The 20,703-nt window shown below is 42.7% G+C and overlaps 2 protein-coding genes across 3 annotated transcripts in view; both read right to left on the bottom strand.

Annotated features, from left to right (window-relative positions):
* Nucleotides 1-8,059, bottom strand: part of ca5a (carbonic anhydrase Va) — a 10,775-nt gene extending 2,716 nt beyond the window's left edge. The window contains exons 1-5 of one of the 2 annotated variants that reach the window (XM_034588524.1): nt 7,467-8,059; nt 4,073-4,270; nt 3,020-3,138; nt 998-1,093; nt 769-831 (exon numbers count right to left, since the gene is read on the bottom strand). In XM_034588524.1, the coding sequence (XP_034444415.1) occupies nt 769-831; nt 998-1,093; nt 3,020-3,138; nt 4,073-4,270; nt 7,467-7,635 (645 nt within the window). In that variant the 5' untranslated portion in view covers nt 7,636-8,059. Of the gene's footprint in view, nt 1-768; nt 832-997; nt 1,094-3,019; nt 3,139-4,072; nt 4,271-4,446; nt 5,116-7,466 lie in introns of those variants that run through there. The other variant, XM_034588525.1, reaches the window with a different exon arrangement.
* Nucleotides 8,060-10,307: 2,248 nt separating this feature from the next.
* uba2 (ubiquitin-like modifier activating enzyme 2) lies at nt 10,308-19,583 on the bottom strand. Its single transcript, XM_034588515.1, has 17 exons — nt 19,286-19,583; nt 17,470-17,553; nt 17,219-17,289; nt 17,033-17,097; nt 16,840-16,940; nt 16,551-16,672; nt 16,367-16,434; nt 16,106-16,227; nt 15,460-15,559; nt 14,885-15,036; nt 14,540-14,633; nt 14,300-14,412; nt 13,910-14,065; nt 13,470-13,566; nt 12,848-12,953; nt 12,600-12,742; nt 10,308-11,153 (listed from the first exon to the last, which is right to left on the bottom strand). The coding sequence occupies exons 1-17, from the start codon at nt 19,424-19,426 to the stop codon at nt 10,933-10,935; spliced, it is 1,956 nt and encodes a 651-aa protein (XP_034444406.1). The 5' UTR covers nt 19,427-19,583; the 3' UTR covers nt 10,308-10,932.
* Between the last annotated feature and the right edge of the window lie 1,120 nt (nt 19,584-20,703).

Genomic DNA, 20,703 nt, shown 5'->3' with positions numbered 1-20,703 from the left:
AAAGACTTTAGGTTTGATTAGGGCTGTGTAAATATGGTGCCACCTAATGTAAACATCACTAATAAGTCTGGATAACGTACACGTTGCTGTGTTTGTCTAACAAAGCACACAGCGGTTGGGACACGCACTAGATAAATGCATGTTTGAGAACCTTAACTGACATGTTAGTGTGTCAGTAAAATGCAGCCTGGTGTATTAATGAGAAAACCAACAGACGCTGTTTAAGATACGACAGACGTTCGGCAGGTGGAGGATCGTCTCCGGTGGCGTTTTATTATCTCTGATTCAACACCACAATCATCACTGACCATCACAGAACATGTTGTGTCGCACAATGAGTGTTAAACAACCGTCGCATGTATTTAAACAAACCTTATCAGACTATTGGTGATAAGCAGAACGGCAGCGGTGATATAAACGAAGGACAAACTGTGACCTCGGGTTAATCACCTTCAAACAGGAAGTTATCAAATACAATTTAGAAATGTGTTAAATTATCCCAATGGATATTTTAATTCCCTTTTTCCACCTGTATTTGGTAACTTTGCAAATAGAAGTGCGATATAAATAAAGTTTATTGATCTTATTCTATAAGGGTCTGTTGAATTGGTCACTAGACGGATGAGTACATTTGAGAGATGAGCACAAACAGCCAGGTTGTGATGTGTGTGTGTGTGTGTGTGTGTGTGTGTGTGTGTGTGTGTGTGTGTGAGTGTGTGTGTGTGTGTGCGTGTGTGTGTGTGTGTGTGTGTGTGTGTGTGTACTCACTTTGTGTCTGATCGCAGGCAGAGCGTCGACCAGCTTCTGCAGCCCCTCATGTCTCTTTCCCACCTGCACCAGGATTAAACTTTGAGGATTAATCTGGATTTAACTCAGAGAGCAAAGCTGCATTTACAGCACATACAGTGAGATGTATACAGTGAACACACAGCAGATTGTGTGTTCACAACATAAAGTAGGTCTGTGTGTGTGTGTATGTGTGTGTGTGTGTGTTTACCTTTAGAAAGACTCCGATCACAGCCAGTCCGTTGTCCTCCATCACTGCCTCCTCGAACAGACTGTACTTGTCAGAGTTCCAGTGAACCAAGTGGAGCTGTGAACACACACAGTATCAGAAACCTACCGTGTGTGTGTGTGTGTGTGTGTGTGTGTGTGTGTGTGTGTGTGTATCTCTCCATCCCCTGTAGACTTCTCCTCTCCTCCAGATCCACTAGTTCCCTTTCTTTCCTTTGCTTTTCAAAATAAGAGTTTTTCCTCCTTTGACTGACTTTCTGAATAACGTGTCTTATTGCAGATTCAGAGGTTTGAAAACTCACATGCACGAACTCAATACATCAACACATCAGCCAAATATAGGAAAAATATGTGAGTCAGAAGTGTAACTTGAGCAGTGCGGACACACACACACACACACACACACACACACACACACACACACACACACACACACACACACACACACACACACACACACACACACACACACACACACACACACACACACACACACACACACACACACACACACACACACACACACAAAGACTGAGTGATGAGAACTATGACATGTGCACATTCCCAACACCACTGACAAGGGCTTGGTAGAGGACACACAGTCACACACAGTCACACACACACAGTCACACACAGTCACACACACACACACACGTTTTCATGAACAACACGAGGTGGGACACGTGACAATAAGAGTTAACAGAAGAAACCAGCTGGACCACAGAACTTGGTTATAGGTTTCCAGGCCTTTTAAGAGGGAAACATGAATAGAATACAAAAGGACGACTGACTCAACACTGTTTAAACACTGCACTGATTTATTTTCCTCTATGTCTCCTTTCTTCCTTTAAGCCTTCAGGAAACATTTGGTTATGTGAAAGGTCGTAGCAGAGGACCAACTGCATTTCTCTCACTCTATAACCTGCTTTCTATAGCTCGACATATTTGTCTTTTTCCATTCAATGGTTCCATACGTACCAAAAATACACACACGCCACCTGTGAGGGCCACGCCTCTTCACCTTACACGCTACATTAACACAGCACCAGAGACGTCAGGTCTTTTAAAGCATGAATTGAACCAAAGATAGTTTCAAACATGAATTATTTTTGGTGTTTCTATCGACCAAATCGATTTGTGTCACTGTCAACAATGGCCCACGACAACAAGAGCTACTAGAAAGGCAAATTAATGCGTCTCCACGTGAGGCAGTGGACAGGAGAGTCATCAGAAAATCATCGGCTGCTCGCTGCTATACTCACAACTTAATTATACTTATACAATTGTATTCTTATACTAATCTGCATGCTCCACTACCCCAAGTACAATAATTCAGCTCGTTAAATCTTTGTCTTGTCTCATATGTTATTTATATACTTGTACTTTAATTACTACAGTCTATACGATAATAATGAATGTCTGTTATGGTTTAAGTGAACCTGTGGAATCTAGATCTATCAGTGTGTCAGTACACTGTGATGTCACTGCTGAGAACGGTAACAGACACACCTTCAATCAGAGAAAACAGGGAAATGTGGTGTGAAGTTAATGTTTGAAAGGAAAAACTATCCTCGTATAAACGATACATATCCGAGTCTCGGCTGGGTGGATCTCCGTCAACGATAAGGAAGGACATAAAACTTTATGAAGCTTAAATGTTTAACTCTATAAAAGTGTTCTTGTTGTGTACAACCTGTGCAGATAAAAATGTACCTCAAGAAGTAAACTGTTATAGATATTCTTCTTCCTGTTCATCTTGTTTTTTATTCCTGGAAACAAGAGTTACAGTAACAGAGATTAACTCTTTTACGTTACTGGTGGTTTTACTGGTGTTTCCTTCCATTAATGTGTTGAAACTGATACACCTTCATACTCCAGTGTTGACATTGTGCTGGGAAATTGTTGAAATTATATTTGTGTGATGCTCATTTGTGCCAGAAACTCCTACTTTAATGTTCATACAGTGTTTAAGTTGTCTAAGTTGGTGAATCCATGTGTGTGGTACCTCTGCGGGGAACAGCCTCCTGTCCACGGTGTGTTCTGAGCCCCAGGCGTTGCTCTCCCCCCAGTGGAAGTGGAACTGACACAGCCTGAATTTGTCTCTCAGGGGGCCCCCTTTCAGCGCTGAACCAGGAAATGAAAAGACACAAGTAGATTCTGTTAAGAAGGATGAAATGCCAGACCTCCAGGAGAATCAGGTCAAATCTCAAACTGCTCAGTGATCATTTGTATTAGAAATAGTTTCCTCCTCGAGGGGAAGAAATGATTTAGCTGAGGAGCAGTTTTTTTTGGCCAGAAAAACGGAACAGGAAACATTAAAGTGAGAAGCTGAAGTCATCTATAAAACAACGACTTTCCTATTGCCCCCATAAACAGTTTATCAGCCACAATACTACTACCAAAAGATAAGCACTTCTCTCTATCTATACAATACAACATTCCACGATAACACATCAATTTGTACTTGTATCACCTGCAGTCATGTCACAATCACTCCTTTGTTAAACTGTTAATAATCCTTAACCTGTCTTTCTCCACATTTCTCTGTTATAAACCGACTAAGCTCATATTACTACGACGGAGAACATGTGACACAAATCTGAAGTGGGAAATTCTGTAGCTTTAAAACATTTGTAATCTTTACCAAAATAAGACCTACGGTTAAAAGTTGTGGTACTTTGAACACGTTACAGCCTCTTGGTGGAGCCCAGTCATTATAATACACTGACCAGCACTTTATACAGACTGAGAGACATTTAAGTCACATGACAAGCATCAGATCTACATGGCAGTGTGTGTGTTTTCTTTACTCGTAGCCTTGAACTGGATTTTCCCACAGACTTTAATGTGGGGGGGGAGGAGATAATCTGTGTAGATAAAAAACACACATTCCCCTGAGATTTCCCTTCACTGACTCAGATTTAAAGGGAAACTCCAAATCTAAACTAATAATGAGGAACTGCTGTGGAACGAACCATATTTCATTTGCTAGATATCTCCAGGGATTCGTGGCAGAAGAGAGTGAGAATATAAACTAAGAGGAAATAAAACTACTCACTGGACTTGTCTGTAGTGTCGTCATACTCCACCAGGAAGGAGTAACCGTTATTCCAGATTTGTTGGCAGGTGTCTGGGTCGTAATCGGTGACCAGAGGCTTCAGCTCGGTGTCAAAGACGCTCTTCCGTACGATGATGTCGATCGGAGACTGGCGATCGCCTCCTGGTATCGCGAGGGGTCCCTGCCACATGGGATGCACTGGAGGAGAGGAGAGGAGGAGAGGAGAGAGGAGAGAGGAGAGAGGAGGAGGAGGAGGAGGAGAAGGAGGAGGAGGAGAAGAAGAAGGAGGTTTATCAAAGAGGAAAATAAGATTTTAAATGTACTAACCCACAGATCTCCTGCTGTCCATGTACAGGTAACATCCTGATACCCACTTTTCATATTGTACTCCGCTGCCTCCTTCATTTTGCAACAGTCCATTTTGAAAAAAAAGAAAAGCAGAGTAGCCTCATAAGAAGAAAATCCAAAAGACAGAGAGAGACAGACGCACACAACCCTCCTTCCTGGAGCTGTTTGAAGGAACTAAATGAAAAAGGAGCAAGTGAGCAATAGTACTTCCTTCCTTGTCCTCTCACATTTTTTTTTTCCAGAAAGGAAATTACAAAATAAGAGCCAAGTGGGCTGGCTGTAAAGAAAGTGACACGCGGAATGTCCTGGCACGCCCCCAGCTCCACTCTACAGCGGGGGGGATCCGCCCGGGACCTCTGGTCAGTCGAGCTGCCAGCTTGGACCAACGTCCGTCAAGGGGAGCTTCTAATTACCTGAAACTGTGCACGTGTTCCCTGCCTCCCTAACTTCTGCTCTCACTTCACCTTTGAAATCCGGCCAAAGCACAAAAATCATTAACTCCACGTTTGAAATCAAAGAGAGCTCAATTTGAAACGGTTTCTCTCCACCTGACCTAAGACCCGCTGAGAAAAACATTTCAAGCGAGGTTGTCAAAGGGTAAAAAAGCAGCTCATTGTGTTGTTTTCTTCTCCATTCATCCAGCACAGAGCCTTAGGTTTCCACTGTGCGCCGAGCCGAACAGGTCTGACTGGGAGGTGACCTTCATCTTCTTCCGATTTCACCGGCTCCTCCTGGGAGAGTTGGCCGCATGACTCCGTTGTTGAATGGACAAACAGCAACAGCTCGCAAAAGCTGTTCGAGCTAAATCAGAAGGAAACTGTGGACGGGGAGCTCGTTCTGTTTTGTGACATGTCAGCGCCACCGTGTCAGTGTCAGCTCCTCGAAGTGTCACATGACAACCAGCTGTACAGAATCAGAAAGTGTGAATGAGACGAATGAGGCCAGAGACACCGGCCTGAGTCTGAGGCATCGAAACCTGAACTCAAGTTCAGCTCCTGCACTTAAATGTGGGTCTGACGCTGCATTTGTGGAAGCTAATGGTTTCCGTCCATCTCTGGAAAGTATGAATATACATGCTGGTAGAGGGGGGGAAGTGCTGACTCAGTATTACACAGCATGTGTCACAATGGTAGAAGCTTAAATGCAATAAGAGTGGATAAGATTTAAAACTCATACTATAGATGGACAATAAGGATATAAAATGAAGAGTGTCTGTTTCTTTAAAGTCAAAATAAAAACAACATTGCAATTATTAATATCCCTCACAAGGCTTTTTCACAACAGGCAATCTTCCTATAGAGTTGTACAGCTGGCACCACGACCCTGTTCTGTTTGCAGGATTTGGGCTAGTGTCATATTATATGAATGGAAATCTGTGGCTGTTGGAAAAAGTACAAGGGTCACATTTAAACCTCGAATACATTACTGTTTACTTTGGATAATAATTTGACAGTAATGTAAAGTACAACAGTCGTGATTTTATAATTTGTAGAATATTGGTAATGCACATTCTGTCGATATTCTATATTTCAATATTTTCTAATTGGGCCCAGCCGGCCTATCCTAAAAAGATGAGTGGTTTAGATGATGAATGAATGAATGAATGAATGAATGAATGAATGTTTCCTATTGAAAAAGAGTTGTTCACTGTGAAGTCTTTACACAACCCAGATAAGAGTTTATCTCAAAGCCTGTGCAGATAAAACCAAAGATAACCATGAAAAGGACAATGTCACCAAGTGTCACAATTGGTATTTTATAATTTGAGTCAACCGCAGGATTTCTGTTCCCTGTGTGAGGTTGTCGCCGAGACGCTCAACCGAGGGAACCACGTTCTACTCAAACCACAACAACCTGCACCAGTTTCCTGTGAGTCGGCTGTTTTAGACCTAAAGAAAAGAAGAGGCCCAAAAGCCATTTTACAAAGAAAAGAGTAGAAAAAGCATCAGGACACATCAACGAGGAAACTTAATGCAGAGCCTAACATCCAGTGGATCTTCAAAGTCAAGACAGAAGCTCTTTCATGAAGCGTGGACCAGTCGGCGCTCGGCAAAACACAACATGTGGTTGGATTTATAACGTCTGCAGCACTGGACCGGTTTTTTCCACTTGCAGAGTTGTTCCCTTCATGTTGACTCCGTGGTTGCCAGGACACCGGGAACAGGACCCGGCTCATGTTAGTGGGTGCGGTGAGGTAACTGTTCCGACTCGTCCGATGGGCTCGTGTGTCACTTTCCTCGGGTGCTCAACTTATTGTTGATTAGATTGATTCGATTTTTTAGATTTCATTTATTTTATCCGATGTCTTTCAATCAAAGCTCAGTGAGGACTTGCACAGTGGAGATGTCACAGAGACGGTAAGGACACAAAATAATTAAAGCAACACTACGTGGATTTTACTGAGCAACAGCGCCCTCTGCAGCCACTGGAAGTGATTAACTCTGTTATGTGATTTTCATGTAGAGAAAAAAAACAAAGCCCTGATCCTCGGCTTCCTGAACCAGAAGAGATGCAGGGTTGTTAAGTTATTAATAACTCTGGTTGTTAAGTTATTCTTTTAGTCTCTGATGAGATGTTTCATTGAACTATCCCTTTAAACTTTAAACTATAAATGATCTTAGTGCATTTTAAACACAAACGTGAGTCGTGTTCTTCTCATTCAGGCTTCAATGTGGGTCAAAGGGCTTCTTGTGATGATTATGGTCCAGGGATCCATGCGTGCCTGTAAAACCCGGAGGCCCGGTCCCTGTCAGCTGAGGCAGTGTGGACGTGTTGTGATCCGGATCCAGTGATGAGGCGGATCCAGTCCCGGGTTTACACTTCTCCTCGTGCACGTTTTGTTCCGTTGACAACAATAAGTGAGCCTCAGCTATGTGACCCACAATGAACTGATTACACACTAAATCAGACCCGCAACTCGTGCAAACCCACGCACACACACAAACAGACACACACTGAGACTGCGTGTGATGGAGGAGTTAGCAGATGTGCAGATGTGCAGTCATGTCATCGCGTGCAACGTACGAACAACATCTCGTCCACTTACTCTGAGACAGGACATATTTGCTGGAACACGCCGAGAGGTTGCAGCTCCTGGCGGGCGTGATCCGGTGCCGACCCCCGGTGTGCGCGAGGAGCCGCCGGGGCAGCTGCCCGCGGAGCCGCCGCTGGAGCTGCGCGGCCAGCGGGCGTACCACGGACGTCAGTGTCACCATGTTGATCCCCGACAGGCGCTAACGCGAGCTCACTGCGGCGACGAGCAAGCGCGTTCACGACCCCTTGTTGGTTCTAGCCCGAAGCTAACGAGCTAGTGGCTAACAGCTAGCTCGTTTTAAAACTGTCCGGCGAAGTGAGCTCCGCAGCCAGCGGCTCCTTCCACAACACAGCTGCCGTCACCGAGCGCCCGCTCCCCCGCGTGTCTGCCCGCCGTCCCGCCCTCGGTCTGGAGGAGGCGGAGTGAACGGCCTGGTTTTACACTGGATCAAAACATGACGGAGAGAGACACCCGGGGACCATGTCCCCTGAGAGAGAGGGTCCGACTGAGCCCCGGGGGGGGGGGAGATCAGAGAGAGACAGATCAAAGAGAGCGAGACAGACCAGAGTAACAGACCACAGAGAGAGAGACAGGTCAGAGAGACAGAGACTAGAGAGACAGACCAGAATAACAGACCACAGAGAGACAGAGACTAGAGAGACAGACAGAGACAGGGGGGGGTCAGAGAGAGAGACAGATCAAAGAGAGCGAGACAGACCAGAGTAACAGACCACAGAGAGAGAGACAGGTCAGAGAGACAGACAGAGACAGACCAGAATAACAGACCACAGAGAGACAGACAGGGACCAGTGAGACAGAGACTAGAGAGACAGACAGAGACAGACCAGAGAGAGACAGACAGGGACCAGTGAGACAGAGACTAGAGAGACAGTAAGGGACCAGAGACAGTGAGACAGATGACAGACCAGAGAGACACAGGGATACAGAGACTAGAGACAGACCAGAGACAAAGAGAGACAAACCAGAGTCAGTGAGACAGACAGGGATCAGAGAGACATAGAGAGACAGAGACTAGAGAGACAGACCAGAGACCAGAGACCAGAGACAGTGAGACAGACGACAGACCTGAGGCAGAGAGACATAGTACTAAATCAGACCCTGATGAAAAGTGTTTATTGTGCAGAGTGGAAAGAGACAGGGGGGGGGGGGGGTCTGTCCTCCTGACCAATCAGAGAGCTGCTCTGAGGGGCGTCAGCCACAGTGATGACGACAGAGAGGAAACACTTTTCATCAAAGTAGGTTCAACTGAAAACAACAATAATAATAATGAACTTTATTTTCACCTTAAAAACAAACAAAAATTGAAGGAAAACTACAGGAAACAGTTCAAAGCAGTTTGATGATCACTCAGAAATGGTTTAGAAACATCAAGATAAAAAATGAGCTTCAAACTGCTTTTGATTATTTCCCCAGTGATGAAAGGTTCGATACAGATATAAAGCATATCAAGGAAATATATGATTTATAAATCTTACATATGAGTAAGTGTAGTTTGTGTATCTCTCATCCATGTTGTGTACTTTGACTGATCTTACAGGAAACAGTGAAGAATCATTAAAAGCTTGTTTGTGGTAAAGTGTTGTAGGCGTGTGTAGTTGTGTGTGTGTGTGTGTGTGTAGTAGAGTTGCATCACGTTCAATCCCCTGAACACTGTTCCACTGCGTACGGAGGCGACCACACGTCAGTCAGACTTTAATCCCTGAACACTGAGTACTTATCAAACACCAGGAAAACAGACCCGTCTGCTGATGACGACACCGACAGACAAACACGTGTTTTGTGTGTTTACTTCACATCGTTTCCTGAACTTTGACATGTTTTCTGTGCAATTTACTTTTTTTTAACCAAGGAATTTAATGTTTTCAGCAGTTTGTCAGCCGGATTTAACAAAAACTACAAAAGGTATTTCCATGAAACTTGGTGTAAGGTTGTAACACGGGTCAAGGAAGAACTCTTTGGATTTTGGCTTTGATCCGGACAAAGGGATGAAGCCCGAAACATTTTTAACGTTGTGAGATTGTGATTTTTTGACATTTTTACAAATTTCAGCTTCATGGTTCTTGATGACAATTTGTTTTTGACATATTTAAATACCAGACTGAAATCTGTGAAAGTTTGCTAAAGAACTCATTACATTTTGGCTTTGATCTGGAGAAAGGGATGAATCTAGACTCTCACGTTGTGTTTTTATATAATTCTTTACTAATTTCCTAGGGAAAAAATTCATGGTACTTGAGGAAATTTTGTTTTGGACATATTTAGATATCAGATTGAAATCTATGAGTGTTCACAGTTTGCTGCAGCCTGATATAATTTAAGTCGACTGTTGGGTCTTACTCTAGATTTACGTTCTACTGAGTGTACTTCTAGCTTTTTAAAATTAGATGATGTAATATATTCTATGTGCAAATATTATTGGATTCCCAAGAAGTTTGTACAAACACGAAGACAAAACGAGATGTCTCTGCATTGTTGAATTTATTGTCATCACCAAATTGGTCCATCAGGCTCTTTCAGGCCATTTCGAGAACAGATCACAATGAAATATGAAATTATGGACACAGACACAGGGGTTAGACTGGAGAAGACGACAGCCGGCGCTCGTCTGTTGCTCTCCGTCTGTCGTCTCGGAGCAGGACGCCGCTGCCGTCACACACAGTCCAGTTTAACTGCTGCAGAATGAAACAACGACTGAGTCTACTCCATCTCTGGTTCAGTCTTTAACTCGTATCACAAACTGCGACGTCTTCTTCTCAAACAGAATGACACAAATAAAAAGCCACGGGAACATGTTAACATTAAACTACTACGAGCCTGGATCTAAGCTGCTTGTGCTTAGTGGGAGACTTCGAAGAGAGACTCCACTGTGCTGCTGCTCCGTGGCCACAGACTGGGACAACGTGGCCCGTCTCCCCGTCTCCCCCCCTGTGATTTACCGACCAGGTCACGGACATCCACAGCAGCCTACTGAGCTAAAGTACGACAATCTGCAGACTCCTGGGTCTGTCGGTCTTCTACTGTCCCTTCACAACAAAGTGAGATCAACATCACATGATTTGGTTTTAACTGTCGTCACCTGACACACAAAGCACAAACACACCCTGATTTGTGTAGCATGAGAAATACAGTACGTTTATAAAAAAAATACAAAAAAATGCACTTGTTTTTACCATCAAGAGAAGCAGTTTATAGGGACGAGGAATGAATACAAAATAAGAAGTTGCATGTAATTTTCAAAACGTTTTTTTTAAAGTGTAGAATCTATTTACAGCCTCGTGTGGACAGCAGAGGGAATATGAAATCACAAACACAGAGCCGGGGAGGAGAGAGTGACGAGAGATAAAGCAGGGCAGTAAATTGTTCTTCATAAAACAGGTGGTTTTATTTTAAGCCTACTGTCAAAAACGACAAAACGTCCAAAGAGTTCTCAGTCCTTCAGAAGACAACGGGGGAGGGGCTAGTCCAGAGTGATGATGTCGTCGTCATTGTCGTCGTCATTATCGGCGGCGGGGGCGCTCTTCTGCGCCGTCCGCAGGCGCTTGGTGGACATCTCGCCGGTTTCTGCGTCCGGGCGCTTCCGCTTGGTGCCGCTCGCCGTCGTTGCCGAGCTGGACGACATCGCTTCTTCCTCGTCGGAGTCCACGATCATAAGGTCGTCGTCGTCGTCCTCTGCTGGAGCTGAGGATTCACGATAAGAAATGGAAAATGTGAGCCAAATATTTTTGGCTAGTTGAAGCAACGATGAAAGATTAAATCAGACCACTATCAAAATACAGATCTGTGGTTTCAGGTGAATCTTCACTAACCAGTGGGACAAAAAAATGAAAGAACAACATATGTAGACGTGCAGGTGACGTTACATGTTATAAATGTATTTTTATCACCTGCTACAACAATGGGGCCAGTACTGTTTTTTTTTTATGAGACCTGGAGACAACTACTGAAGTGGAAACTACCACAAAAGGTGTTTCTGAGAACTTAGGTTCTTTTTGTTTGTGTCGCAACCGGGAATGACAGTCACAAAACTTTACAGGTGTTGAGTTGAGATGAAAAATGAAGGCAGAGTTCAAAGATGGGTGTGGCTAAGGAAATATTTACCTCCACCAAGGATGTTTTCATTGATTTGTTTGTCAGCTGATTTACTCAAAAAACGATTCAATCGCTTTTCAAAGACTTGGTGGAGGCATCAACCAAGAAAGAACAAATTGTATTTTGGGGCAGATCCAGGACGTTTTCTCCTCACTTTCTTTAACATCATGAGATAAGTGAGCTATGTGCTCACTGAGTGAACTCCTAGTCTCGTAATGGTTACTGAGTACTTGGAATGTCAACATGATGACGATGTTTCTGACTGAAGTGATCACATCGCAAGATAATCTCTGGTTTTAACATCTGCCACTGTCCTATTATGGTTCAGTTGCAAACATTTAAAATACCAGTACGTTTTTGCCACCTGGCCGAATCTATGTAGATCGAGAATTTCCACGAAGCAACTTAAAACAATTCATTTTAAACTGCATTTGCATTAAAAGGAGGCTGATGGAAAACAGCTTTGTTATAAACAAACAAGAGGAAACAAGATCTGAGTTTAAAAACTTAGTTGTTCCTTTTGAAAGTCATCTAACACAAATATGCTCTTGCACGTATTTGATTGCAGATAACGTCGCATTGTGTTGTGGCAAAAACTGGGCAAGTTACTGCAGATATTTGAGTTGAATGACTCTTCTACAGTTGCTCCTCACACGTAGCGTTAACATTGGTCCGACCACATTCCTGCTTTAGAAGAAGTGAGCGATGTGAAGAACTTAACTGCTGCATCTACTCCTTTGACATGGGAGAGGTTGTGGTGAACGTGGAACAATAACAGCTGAAAAACACGTTGAACCTGAGATACAAGTCAGTTCGGTCCAGTGCTTCACATCTAAAAATCTTTTTCACACGATACTGAGGAATCCGATCTCAGTACAAATGACGGAGTCCAGTAAAAACACCGTACGGCATTAATACGGTACAGCACGTTCTGCACATCCCTGCTCATTCCCCCCCCCTCTCTCAATCAAACCAATCATTATCTCTGTAATTTAACTCCAAGAAAAATGATTAAGTTCCCTCCTTCCTGCTCACCTTTCGAGGAAGTGGACGGCTGGGCGGAGTCCTTGTTGCCGTTGGTGATGTTGTTATCCTCCTTCTGGCTGCTCTGAGGGGGCGGGGCTTTGTCTGGGGCTTCACCTACAACCTCAAATTCCACATCCCGCTCTAGCTCCTCACTGCAAACAAACAAAGACAATAGTGCATAATGTTAGGTTCACTCACTGGAGTAGCATCAGTGAAACACGATCCATGGAGGCATTCGTATGTTCCGATCCACATACGTGTGCAGGACGTTGACGAGGAGGGTGTAGTCCTGCAGGAAGTCATCAACTTGCAGGCGGCTGCCGTTACGGATCCCAAAGTCAGCAAGAAATTTGCTGTTGTTGGCTGTTAGGACAGGATGAGAATTACACACACGCAGTTGCAGTGCTATACATGTGAGGAGAAGCTTCTGAACACCCTCGTGTGTCCACCACGTTTTTTTAAAGACAGCAAAACACGATACGTTTCCACATTTCTATAAAGATTTGGTTACATAACTTCGTTCTCATCTGCTCATTTTGAATTTTATCATTACAACACAACACAAAAAAGAGTTATTACAGTACTTATTGCATCAGCAGAGATGCTTTTCTCTTAATGCTCTTTTTATCTCCGACTGAGCAGCATAGCTCTAGACTGGTTCACAGAAGCTGTCAGAGCGCCCCCATGTGTCCAGATGACTCCATCACCAACAATGATAAATATTTCCCATGTTTAGCCTTTATTGTCTTACTTTCTCAGATTCATTTAAGTTCAGCCAAAGCATGTGACTAATAATAGTAAAAGGGTAAAAGTAAACATCGTAAACATTATTTAAATTATATTTAAGCCGTTAATAGTCTTTTTTCCATTTATTCTCACTTTCTGTCTCTCCTTCCTCTGAGGAGATGAGGATGGTCCCTTTTCCATCTTCTATCTGAACGTCTGGAGCCACCATGCCGAACCTCTCCTTCAGGATCTGAGCACATACACAAAAACCTTAGACCCACAACAAGGCAACAGTAAAATCTCCCCCTGTGGGTCCATAGCAACAACAACTGCCTTGTACCAACGCTGTGTTTAAGTTTTATATGGTGCATGAAATACAAGAATTTCCCTGGTTCCTTCGGTTATATAATTGCTTTTTACTGCAGAACTGAACCATCATCCGATGTAAGGATGTAGATTAAATACAATATTGACATACTTTCTTATCAAATCAATTTCCAGACTTTAAACCGAAACAACGGTGTAGCTTTAACAGAGTGTTCATGTTCAGGGTTCAGGTTGTTGTACGTAAGAAACACAGATAATCACATTACCCTGTCCTGCAGAGAGAGGACCGTGGTTTTGTGGACGTTGAGTTTGACTGTGACTTCAGGTTTGCTGGCGCAGACGTAACAGTTGGCGCACGGCGGATCCAGGATACACGGGACCAGCAGTTTCTTTCTGAGGTTGGGACATTTGTTCAGGAAGATCTGGAAATGAGGCAAATAAAGGCGATGTTTTGAGGGGAGCGAAGGAAAAAAAGGGGTATTATCACATAACACATTCCATATCATAACTATACAAAAAAGATGCAAGATTCACCATTTTCATAATAATTTTCGTTTACAAATTGGGTGATCGCCACAACTCTTGCCAGTTGACTGAAAAACCAGTTCCTGGCAGATAGCTGGTTTATTTTAACCAGTTACAGTCACTGAACTAACCGTGCGACAGGATTCCATTTCCCCCGACAGGACCTTGAGCGCCTCCAGTACGATGAGTCCAGCAATGATCGCGTTGGTTGTGGCGATAGCTGGGATGATGTTTCCCGCCATGGCTGAAACAAAACAACAAATAAATCTATTAGCGTTCGATCAGAGACATTTATCAGAGTGTGTAATGGTCGTGAGATCAGTCAAACTACTTCAGATGATTCACAACGTGAATGAGACAAACGAACTTACATTTGACATCGAAGCGACTCTTCATGTTCATGCTGAAGATGTGCATACGAAGGTTTGCTGCTGAAGTGACAAAGTCCATGGCCGGAGGGTCGTCCTGACAAGAGGAGACAGTAAAGGCATCAAACTCACGAGATGTACAGAACATCTACGTGTGTCACTGACATTTCACTATGGTTTTTATTCTCTAGAAAGAAATGGTCAACCAATTCAGTTTCTTTTTTCCTGAACCCCTGAAAGATCTACATGATTCTCTGTGTTTGTTTACCAACATTATCCTTCTCAGATTTTAACACCTAGTCTGAAAACATGCTCCAGTTAGTTAGTTAGTTTGTGTTGGTGCGTTACCTTGTCCCAAACCAGCTCGGCTCCTGCCTCCTTCTCCTTCAGCTGTGAGCGCAGAGTCTCCACGCTGTGCTTGAACAGCTGGCAGTTACCCCAAACACCCAGAACCTGCTGGTCCTTCAACCCGGAACCTGGAGTCTCCTCCTGAGGACACGCTGAGCCAAACAGAAACACAGATGAACATACTGACACAAATACTTTGAGCCAAGAGAAAGACAAACTGGATGTGTTGAGATGTGGCTATTACAGCTATTACTGCTGGCAAGGCTAAAATGTTAATAATCATCAAGATATTTAAAGTATGTAGGTTTACAAAAAACCTTTAAACTCCAACATACTTGTATTTCTTCTGTTTGATTAGAATTCACTACTTGGCAAAAACTTAAACTGATTAGATTAGTCTGCTGAACTTTAACTACATTTGACAGAATAGTAAACTTCTTGCCTTGCTTTTACAATTTGGGTTTATTGGTGAGACACATATGTTTTTCCATAGAGTTGTATTCCACATATTTCCCTGTATATGCCAAAACTAAAACCAATCGTAACTTTCTGACACAAGTGTGTAACAGACGTACCTCTGTTCTCGAGCTGCTGCCAGTCGAGAGGTGTCGGAGCTTTCCTCTTCTTCCACAGCTTGTCCATGGTCAGCAGGTACATGATGTCGTCCTTAAAAAGCTGGAGAAGACAGACAATTAGAACAGACCCCATTTTGTTTATCGTGGAAATAAACTAAATATGCAACATTAGAAATGCAAAAAATTTGAATGCAGTGTTTAACGTTTAAATTGCTTGTTGTGCTTTGACATGTAGGAACACGAGCAGTGTTCTTATGTTTCACATTGTTACATCTGTTTATCATGTTAAGAGATGGAGTAACTATAATATATTCTTATACTGCTTTGAAGCTGGTGGTAATTTAGCAAAGGCCAGTGTATATTTTAAAAAACATTTCACTTGGTGTCTAATTTAACTCTGCATGTCTGAGACAGACTGAAGAATCCCAGGAGAAAACATATCTCAGTTTTCTAACAAACTATGAAAGAGATCAGTCAGGTCTGAGTTATGGATTTATTCTCATCCATGTTATCAACATGCAAATGGGAATTAAACTTCAGAGTATTATTTGCATTTGTTACATCTCTGTCACACACTTGGTATATGAAGTAAATCTCCAAGTCTTCAAGTGAAACTGCCCAACCACTTCGATTATCAGACGGTTACCTTGTTAAAGAGCTTGACGGGGTCGTACCCAGTGGAGCGGGCCCATTCCTTGGTGGAGACACGCTTGATGTCCCCGTCCTTTTCAGACGCTGTGGCACGAGCGGCAGTCTCCTCTGGCTTCCCTGTGAACAGGACACAAGTTTCACACAACGTAGGATGAGCATAACACCTATAATGCGATCTTCTATTTCAGTCTCAAATGAAGTGAAGATAAGAGCTAAAGGAAATACAACAGCATGAAAGCAATGTACTGTCACTCACATGCAGCCTCTGGGTCAGCTGTGTCAGGTGACACCTCCTGATCTGCGTCCTCTTCTCCAAACAGCTGACTGTGTGGACAGACAATGGAAAAGGACGATTAGCAGTGTATTGACCTCTATTGTCATTTAAATATTACTATTGTCATGTCAATCACATACATTCTACGTTAACACGTAGAACTTACTTGAAGAGATACTTGGCCCAGACGATGCAGTGGATGGGCTCGGACGGCGTGTTTCTTATGGTGCATCCTGGGAAGGTCTTCTGGGTGGGCTTAGGTTGGCACTCGTAGCACTCGGTCATTCCCTGGGGAAGGAAGAGAGTGTGGATGGGAAGGAATAATGGAAGGGGAATAAAACATTAGGAAAGGAACAAGTCAAGATGAGATATTCACTGTCTTCCTGATATCTTCTATTCAGGATAGGATAGTAATTCAGTGGATTTGAATCTTAATTAAGCTGTGCATGTTCTACCTTCTTGATGACGGTGACTTGTCCCAGGTAACCTGCTGTGCCGCTCTCTATCAAAGGGATATCAGCTGCCAAACACATCCTGTTCACATGGTTACGGGCCGCTACGGAGACAAAAGGGGTTTCATATTCCTCATTATTCAAAATGTTGGCAGAAATAAAAGAAGTAAAAGTCGTGAAGGTCGGATGAGGATACCTCTGTTATCCAGAGCATTCATCACCAGCACGAACTTCCTGAAAAACTCCACGTTGTAGTCGGCGCTGTTCAAAAAAACAAAAAATCATCAATCAAATGAACGTCCATCACTTTAAAAGGTAGAAATAAAAATTATTCAATTCATTAAATTAGTAAAAAAAAGGGACAAATAAGAAAGAAACTGACTTCATGACGCTGTCGTGGTAGGCAACTATATTCGCACTGGGACAGAACTGCAGGGCGCTCTCCTTCGCCACCTGCACAAAAAAAAACCAAACAGAGAAATAAAGTTATTGACTGGGGCAGAAACAGCACAGAGAAAAAGATTTAGTGTAACAGAAAACACAGGGATTTCAAAGTGCTTTACATAACAGTGTCTGTTCCAACCAGATTTAAAACCACCGCAGGCAGCTGGCTGGCTCCCGGTGTTTACATACCTGAGCTTTAGACTTGCCAACATGTTTCTTCTGGAAGAGGAACTGACGATTCAAGTTGCTGACATCGATGGTGTCCAAGTCAATCTGCCAAAAGACAAGGGTTGTGCCGCTAGTCAGGTTTACATGTAATGTAATACACTTAACAGCCAAGAGCTGTCAAATTGTCACTCACACAAATGCAACTTCACAAAATGGGGATATGTTTTGTACAATTACAACATAGATAGCTGCTGCTGCATGTGATAAACAAATAAAGGATGACGATTGGAAGCCTCAGTTATATTTAAAAATGCTCCTGGAAATGACGAGTTCATTCCCAGATTCAAAAATAGTCTCAAGAGGACAGTGGCTTTTATTACCACTTCAAGGTTATAAAAATATGAGCCCTTAACAAGTGAAGGTCGTCATTGTGAGATAAGACCTTTGTCCAAACAATCAATAAGTAATAATAAGTCATCTCTGCTGTTAAAGCTCACAAACAAGCTCATCACTCTTTGGCAGAACTCGTTTCAGGTTCATTGCACATTTAAAAATAAATCAACTACAAAGTGCCCTGAGGCTACGTTTTTCTTTTCCTCTTTCATTCTCCTGTTACTGTCTTTTTAATTTCCTCCTTTCACACGAGACACTGAAAAGTCAGATTCCAGAACAGCGCGTGTGCAGAAGCTGATCTTCTGATTCCTCTGCAGGTCCCTCAGTAGGTTTATAATAAGGGTCAATAAAGCACATTTATTTTTATCGTGCGCGTCTGCATTTTAAATGCAGTAGGTCAGAGCTGCTACTAATAATAATAATAATAATAATAATAATAATAATACATTGTGTGAGTAGAGCACATTAAACCAAGGTCAACGACACTAAACATAAACAGAAAGCAGGTAAAAGTGAATAACTATCAATATAAGATACAGATCATAAAAACACAAAGATATAAGATACACGTCATAATCAAATATAAAAAAGCAGTTATCACCCTACATGTATTAGTGTCGTGTATATATATTAATCTATTTTAACACTTGTTTTAGGATTTATTATTCTATTTGTCTGCCTCGTACTCCGTGATGTATTTTAGTGTGTGTATATAAGAGTATTGAATATTAGAGGTTTTACCATCTGACTATTGATGCTGCTTGACACCTAATTACAAGTTGCCTGACATGAAACTTATTGTTGTTGTGTGTTAATTGCATCGTTAATTGACAGTTAAGACTAATTGATCCTCTGCCCCCCCCCGGAATCCACGAGACACCATTTCTTCCATATCTTAAACTCAGAGAGAAGATGTGTCACAGGATGAATATCAACTCTTTCCTGTTGGTTTTCATTATAAAAGCATAAACCAGTTCACCAGTGACTTTCAGGTAAATGAGCCCCAGTGACAGCTCGGGCTGCACGTTTCACTGTTCACCATGAAAACCTGTTTCCCAACACGAGTAAAACCCATTAAACCTCACATCAGGATACTGTGACTGCAGTTTATCATGAAGTGAGTGTATGATAAAGTGTGTTAGCATCCGACAAGCTAACAGTCACAACACAAAGAAGTTCCCAGGCTAACTTCGCGGTGCTAATGGCGCCAAATGCTTCGCTACGACAGTTTTAATCCCCATCATGTCGGGCTCCGTCTATACACCGACGCAAAGACACAGCCAATCCCACCGGGACCGGGCACACTCTGTATATTTGACTGCTTTCAATGCCACGTCTCAGGAATTAGTCGGAGCCCGCACACCTCCGTGCAGCACAAAGACCTAGCATGATAGCTAGCTAGCTAACCGGCTAGCACACACACACACACACAGACGTGACGGACCACTTCGATGTTCTTGAAGCCGGTGAGGACGAGGTTCTTCAGCAGCTCGCAGCCGATTCCTCCCGCTCCCACCACCAGCACCTTGCAGGTGGCGAGCGAGTCCGCCAGCTCCCTGCGGAGGGAACCCACCAGTTGGACCATGTCGAGCGGCTGGAGACACAAGTGGAGGCGGCGACACCGGGATGCTAACAGCTAGCTTCTCCTTGCAGAAACCCCCCGACCACTTCCGGGTTCTCTTCTTCTCTGTGAGAACTCCGAGGCGCTCAACAACCAATGGGATGTCTCAGCGCCCTCTTCCGGATAGTGTGGAACTGCTACTTTAAATACGTTTAATACGTTTATTATTGTTATTGTTAGTATTACTGTTGTTATTATCTTTCTTTGAGATTATATTAAGGATAACTATGTAGTTAGGTAAAATTTAACATTTTGAATAGACATTTATCCAACACAGAATTTCCAACATAAAAGATTTAATCAGAACGAAAACTCTTGTACTTTCTGTGAGAGGAACATTGAGACCGTGGAACAGGTTTTCTTTCAGTTTGCTCCTGCAGTAGAATGTTAGTGTTCATTTCAGAGTTGGCTCCAGTTTAAAAATATAAGGATGCCTCTACTCACACACCAAATAACCTGATTGTGTTATGGAAGAATGAACTAAAGATATTTAGCTAAATCTGTACAATGCCCTGAAACTTTTTTCGTGACTGAACTTGTTCGTGCTCATTGAATAAGAGCCCTCAGTTACTTATTTTAATGGTTGTCTTCTGATTATAGTGACGTCCCTTTCTCTATGCTTTGCTCTTTAACTTGATAACCAACCCACCAGTGAATAGAGACAGTATGTTCAGTCCTTGTCAATATTGAATAGGACAGAGCAGCCTACAATTAAAAAAAAGGCTCTGTTTGTCATGATATGGATTTTTAAGAACGTGTGTGTGTGTGTCTGTGTGTGTGTGTGTGTCTGTGTGTGTGTCAGAGTACAGCAAACATGAATCACGATGCCCTGTGATGTGGGTCAAGTTTCACCATTGAGTCTAGTTTTGTCAGACTCGACCCAAAGCAAGCACAACTGTGGATGTAGTGTCCGTCCAGCTGTCGAGAATAGAAACTTGGTGAGAATACTGAAAATGAATTGTTTATAATGTATTGGGTTATTTATAACTTTGGTGGATTATATGAACAAAAAAAAATCCCAGCACAATAAATGGGTTAATCAATAAACATCGATTTGTCTGTGTCTGACACATCCAGTGCACAGGTCAGATACACATCCAGAGAAAATCACTATTCACACTCCAGCAGCAGGAAGAATCATCTGTTGAACAGCTGAACATCATCTGGAGTATTAGTATTATATTGTTATAAATAAAAGAAAAATTAAAGACCAAATGATCTGATTCATAAATTAATCTACG

The sequence above is a fragment of the Hippoglossus hippoglossus genome, chromosome 6 (assembly GCF_009819705.1).
Source record: "Hippoglossus hippoglossus isolate fHipHip1 chromosome 6, fHipHip1.pri, whole genome shotgun sequence".
Taxonomy (NCBI): domain Eukaryota; kingdom Metazoa; phylum Chordata; class Actinopteri; order Pleuronectiformes; family Pleuronectidae; genus Hippoglossus; species Hippoglossus hippoglossus.
This window is presented reverse-complemented; position numbering and strand designations above follow the sequence as displayed.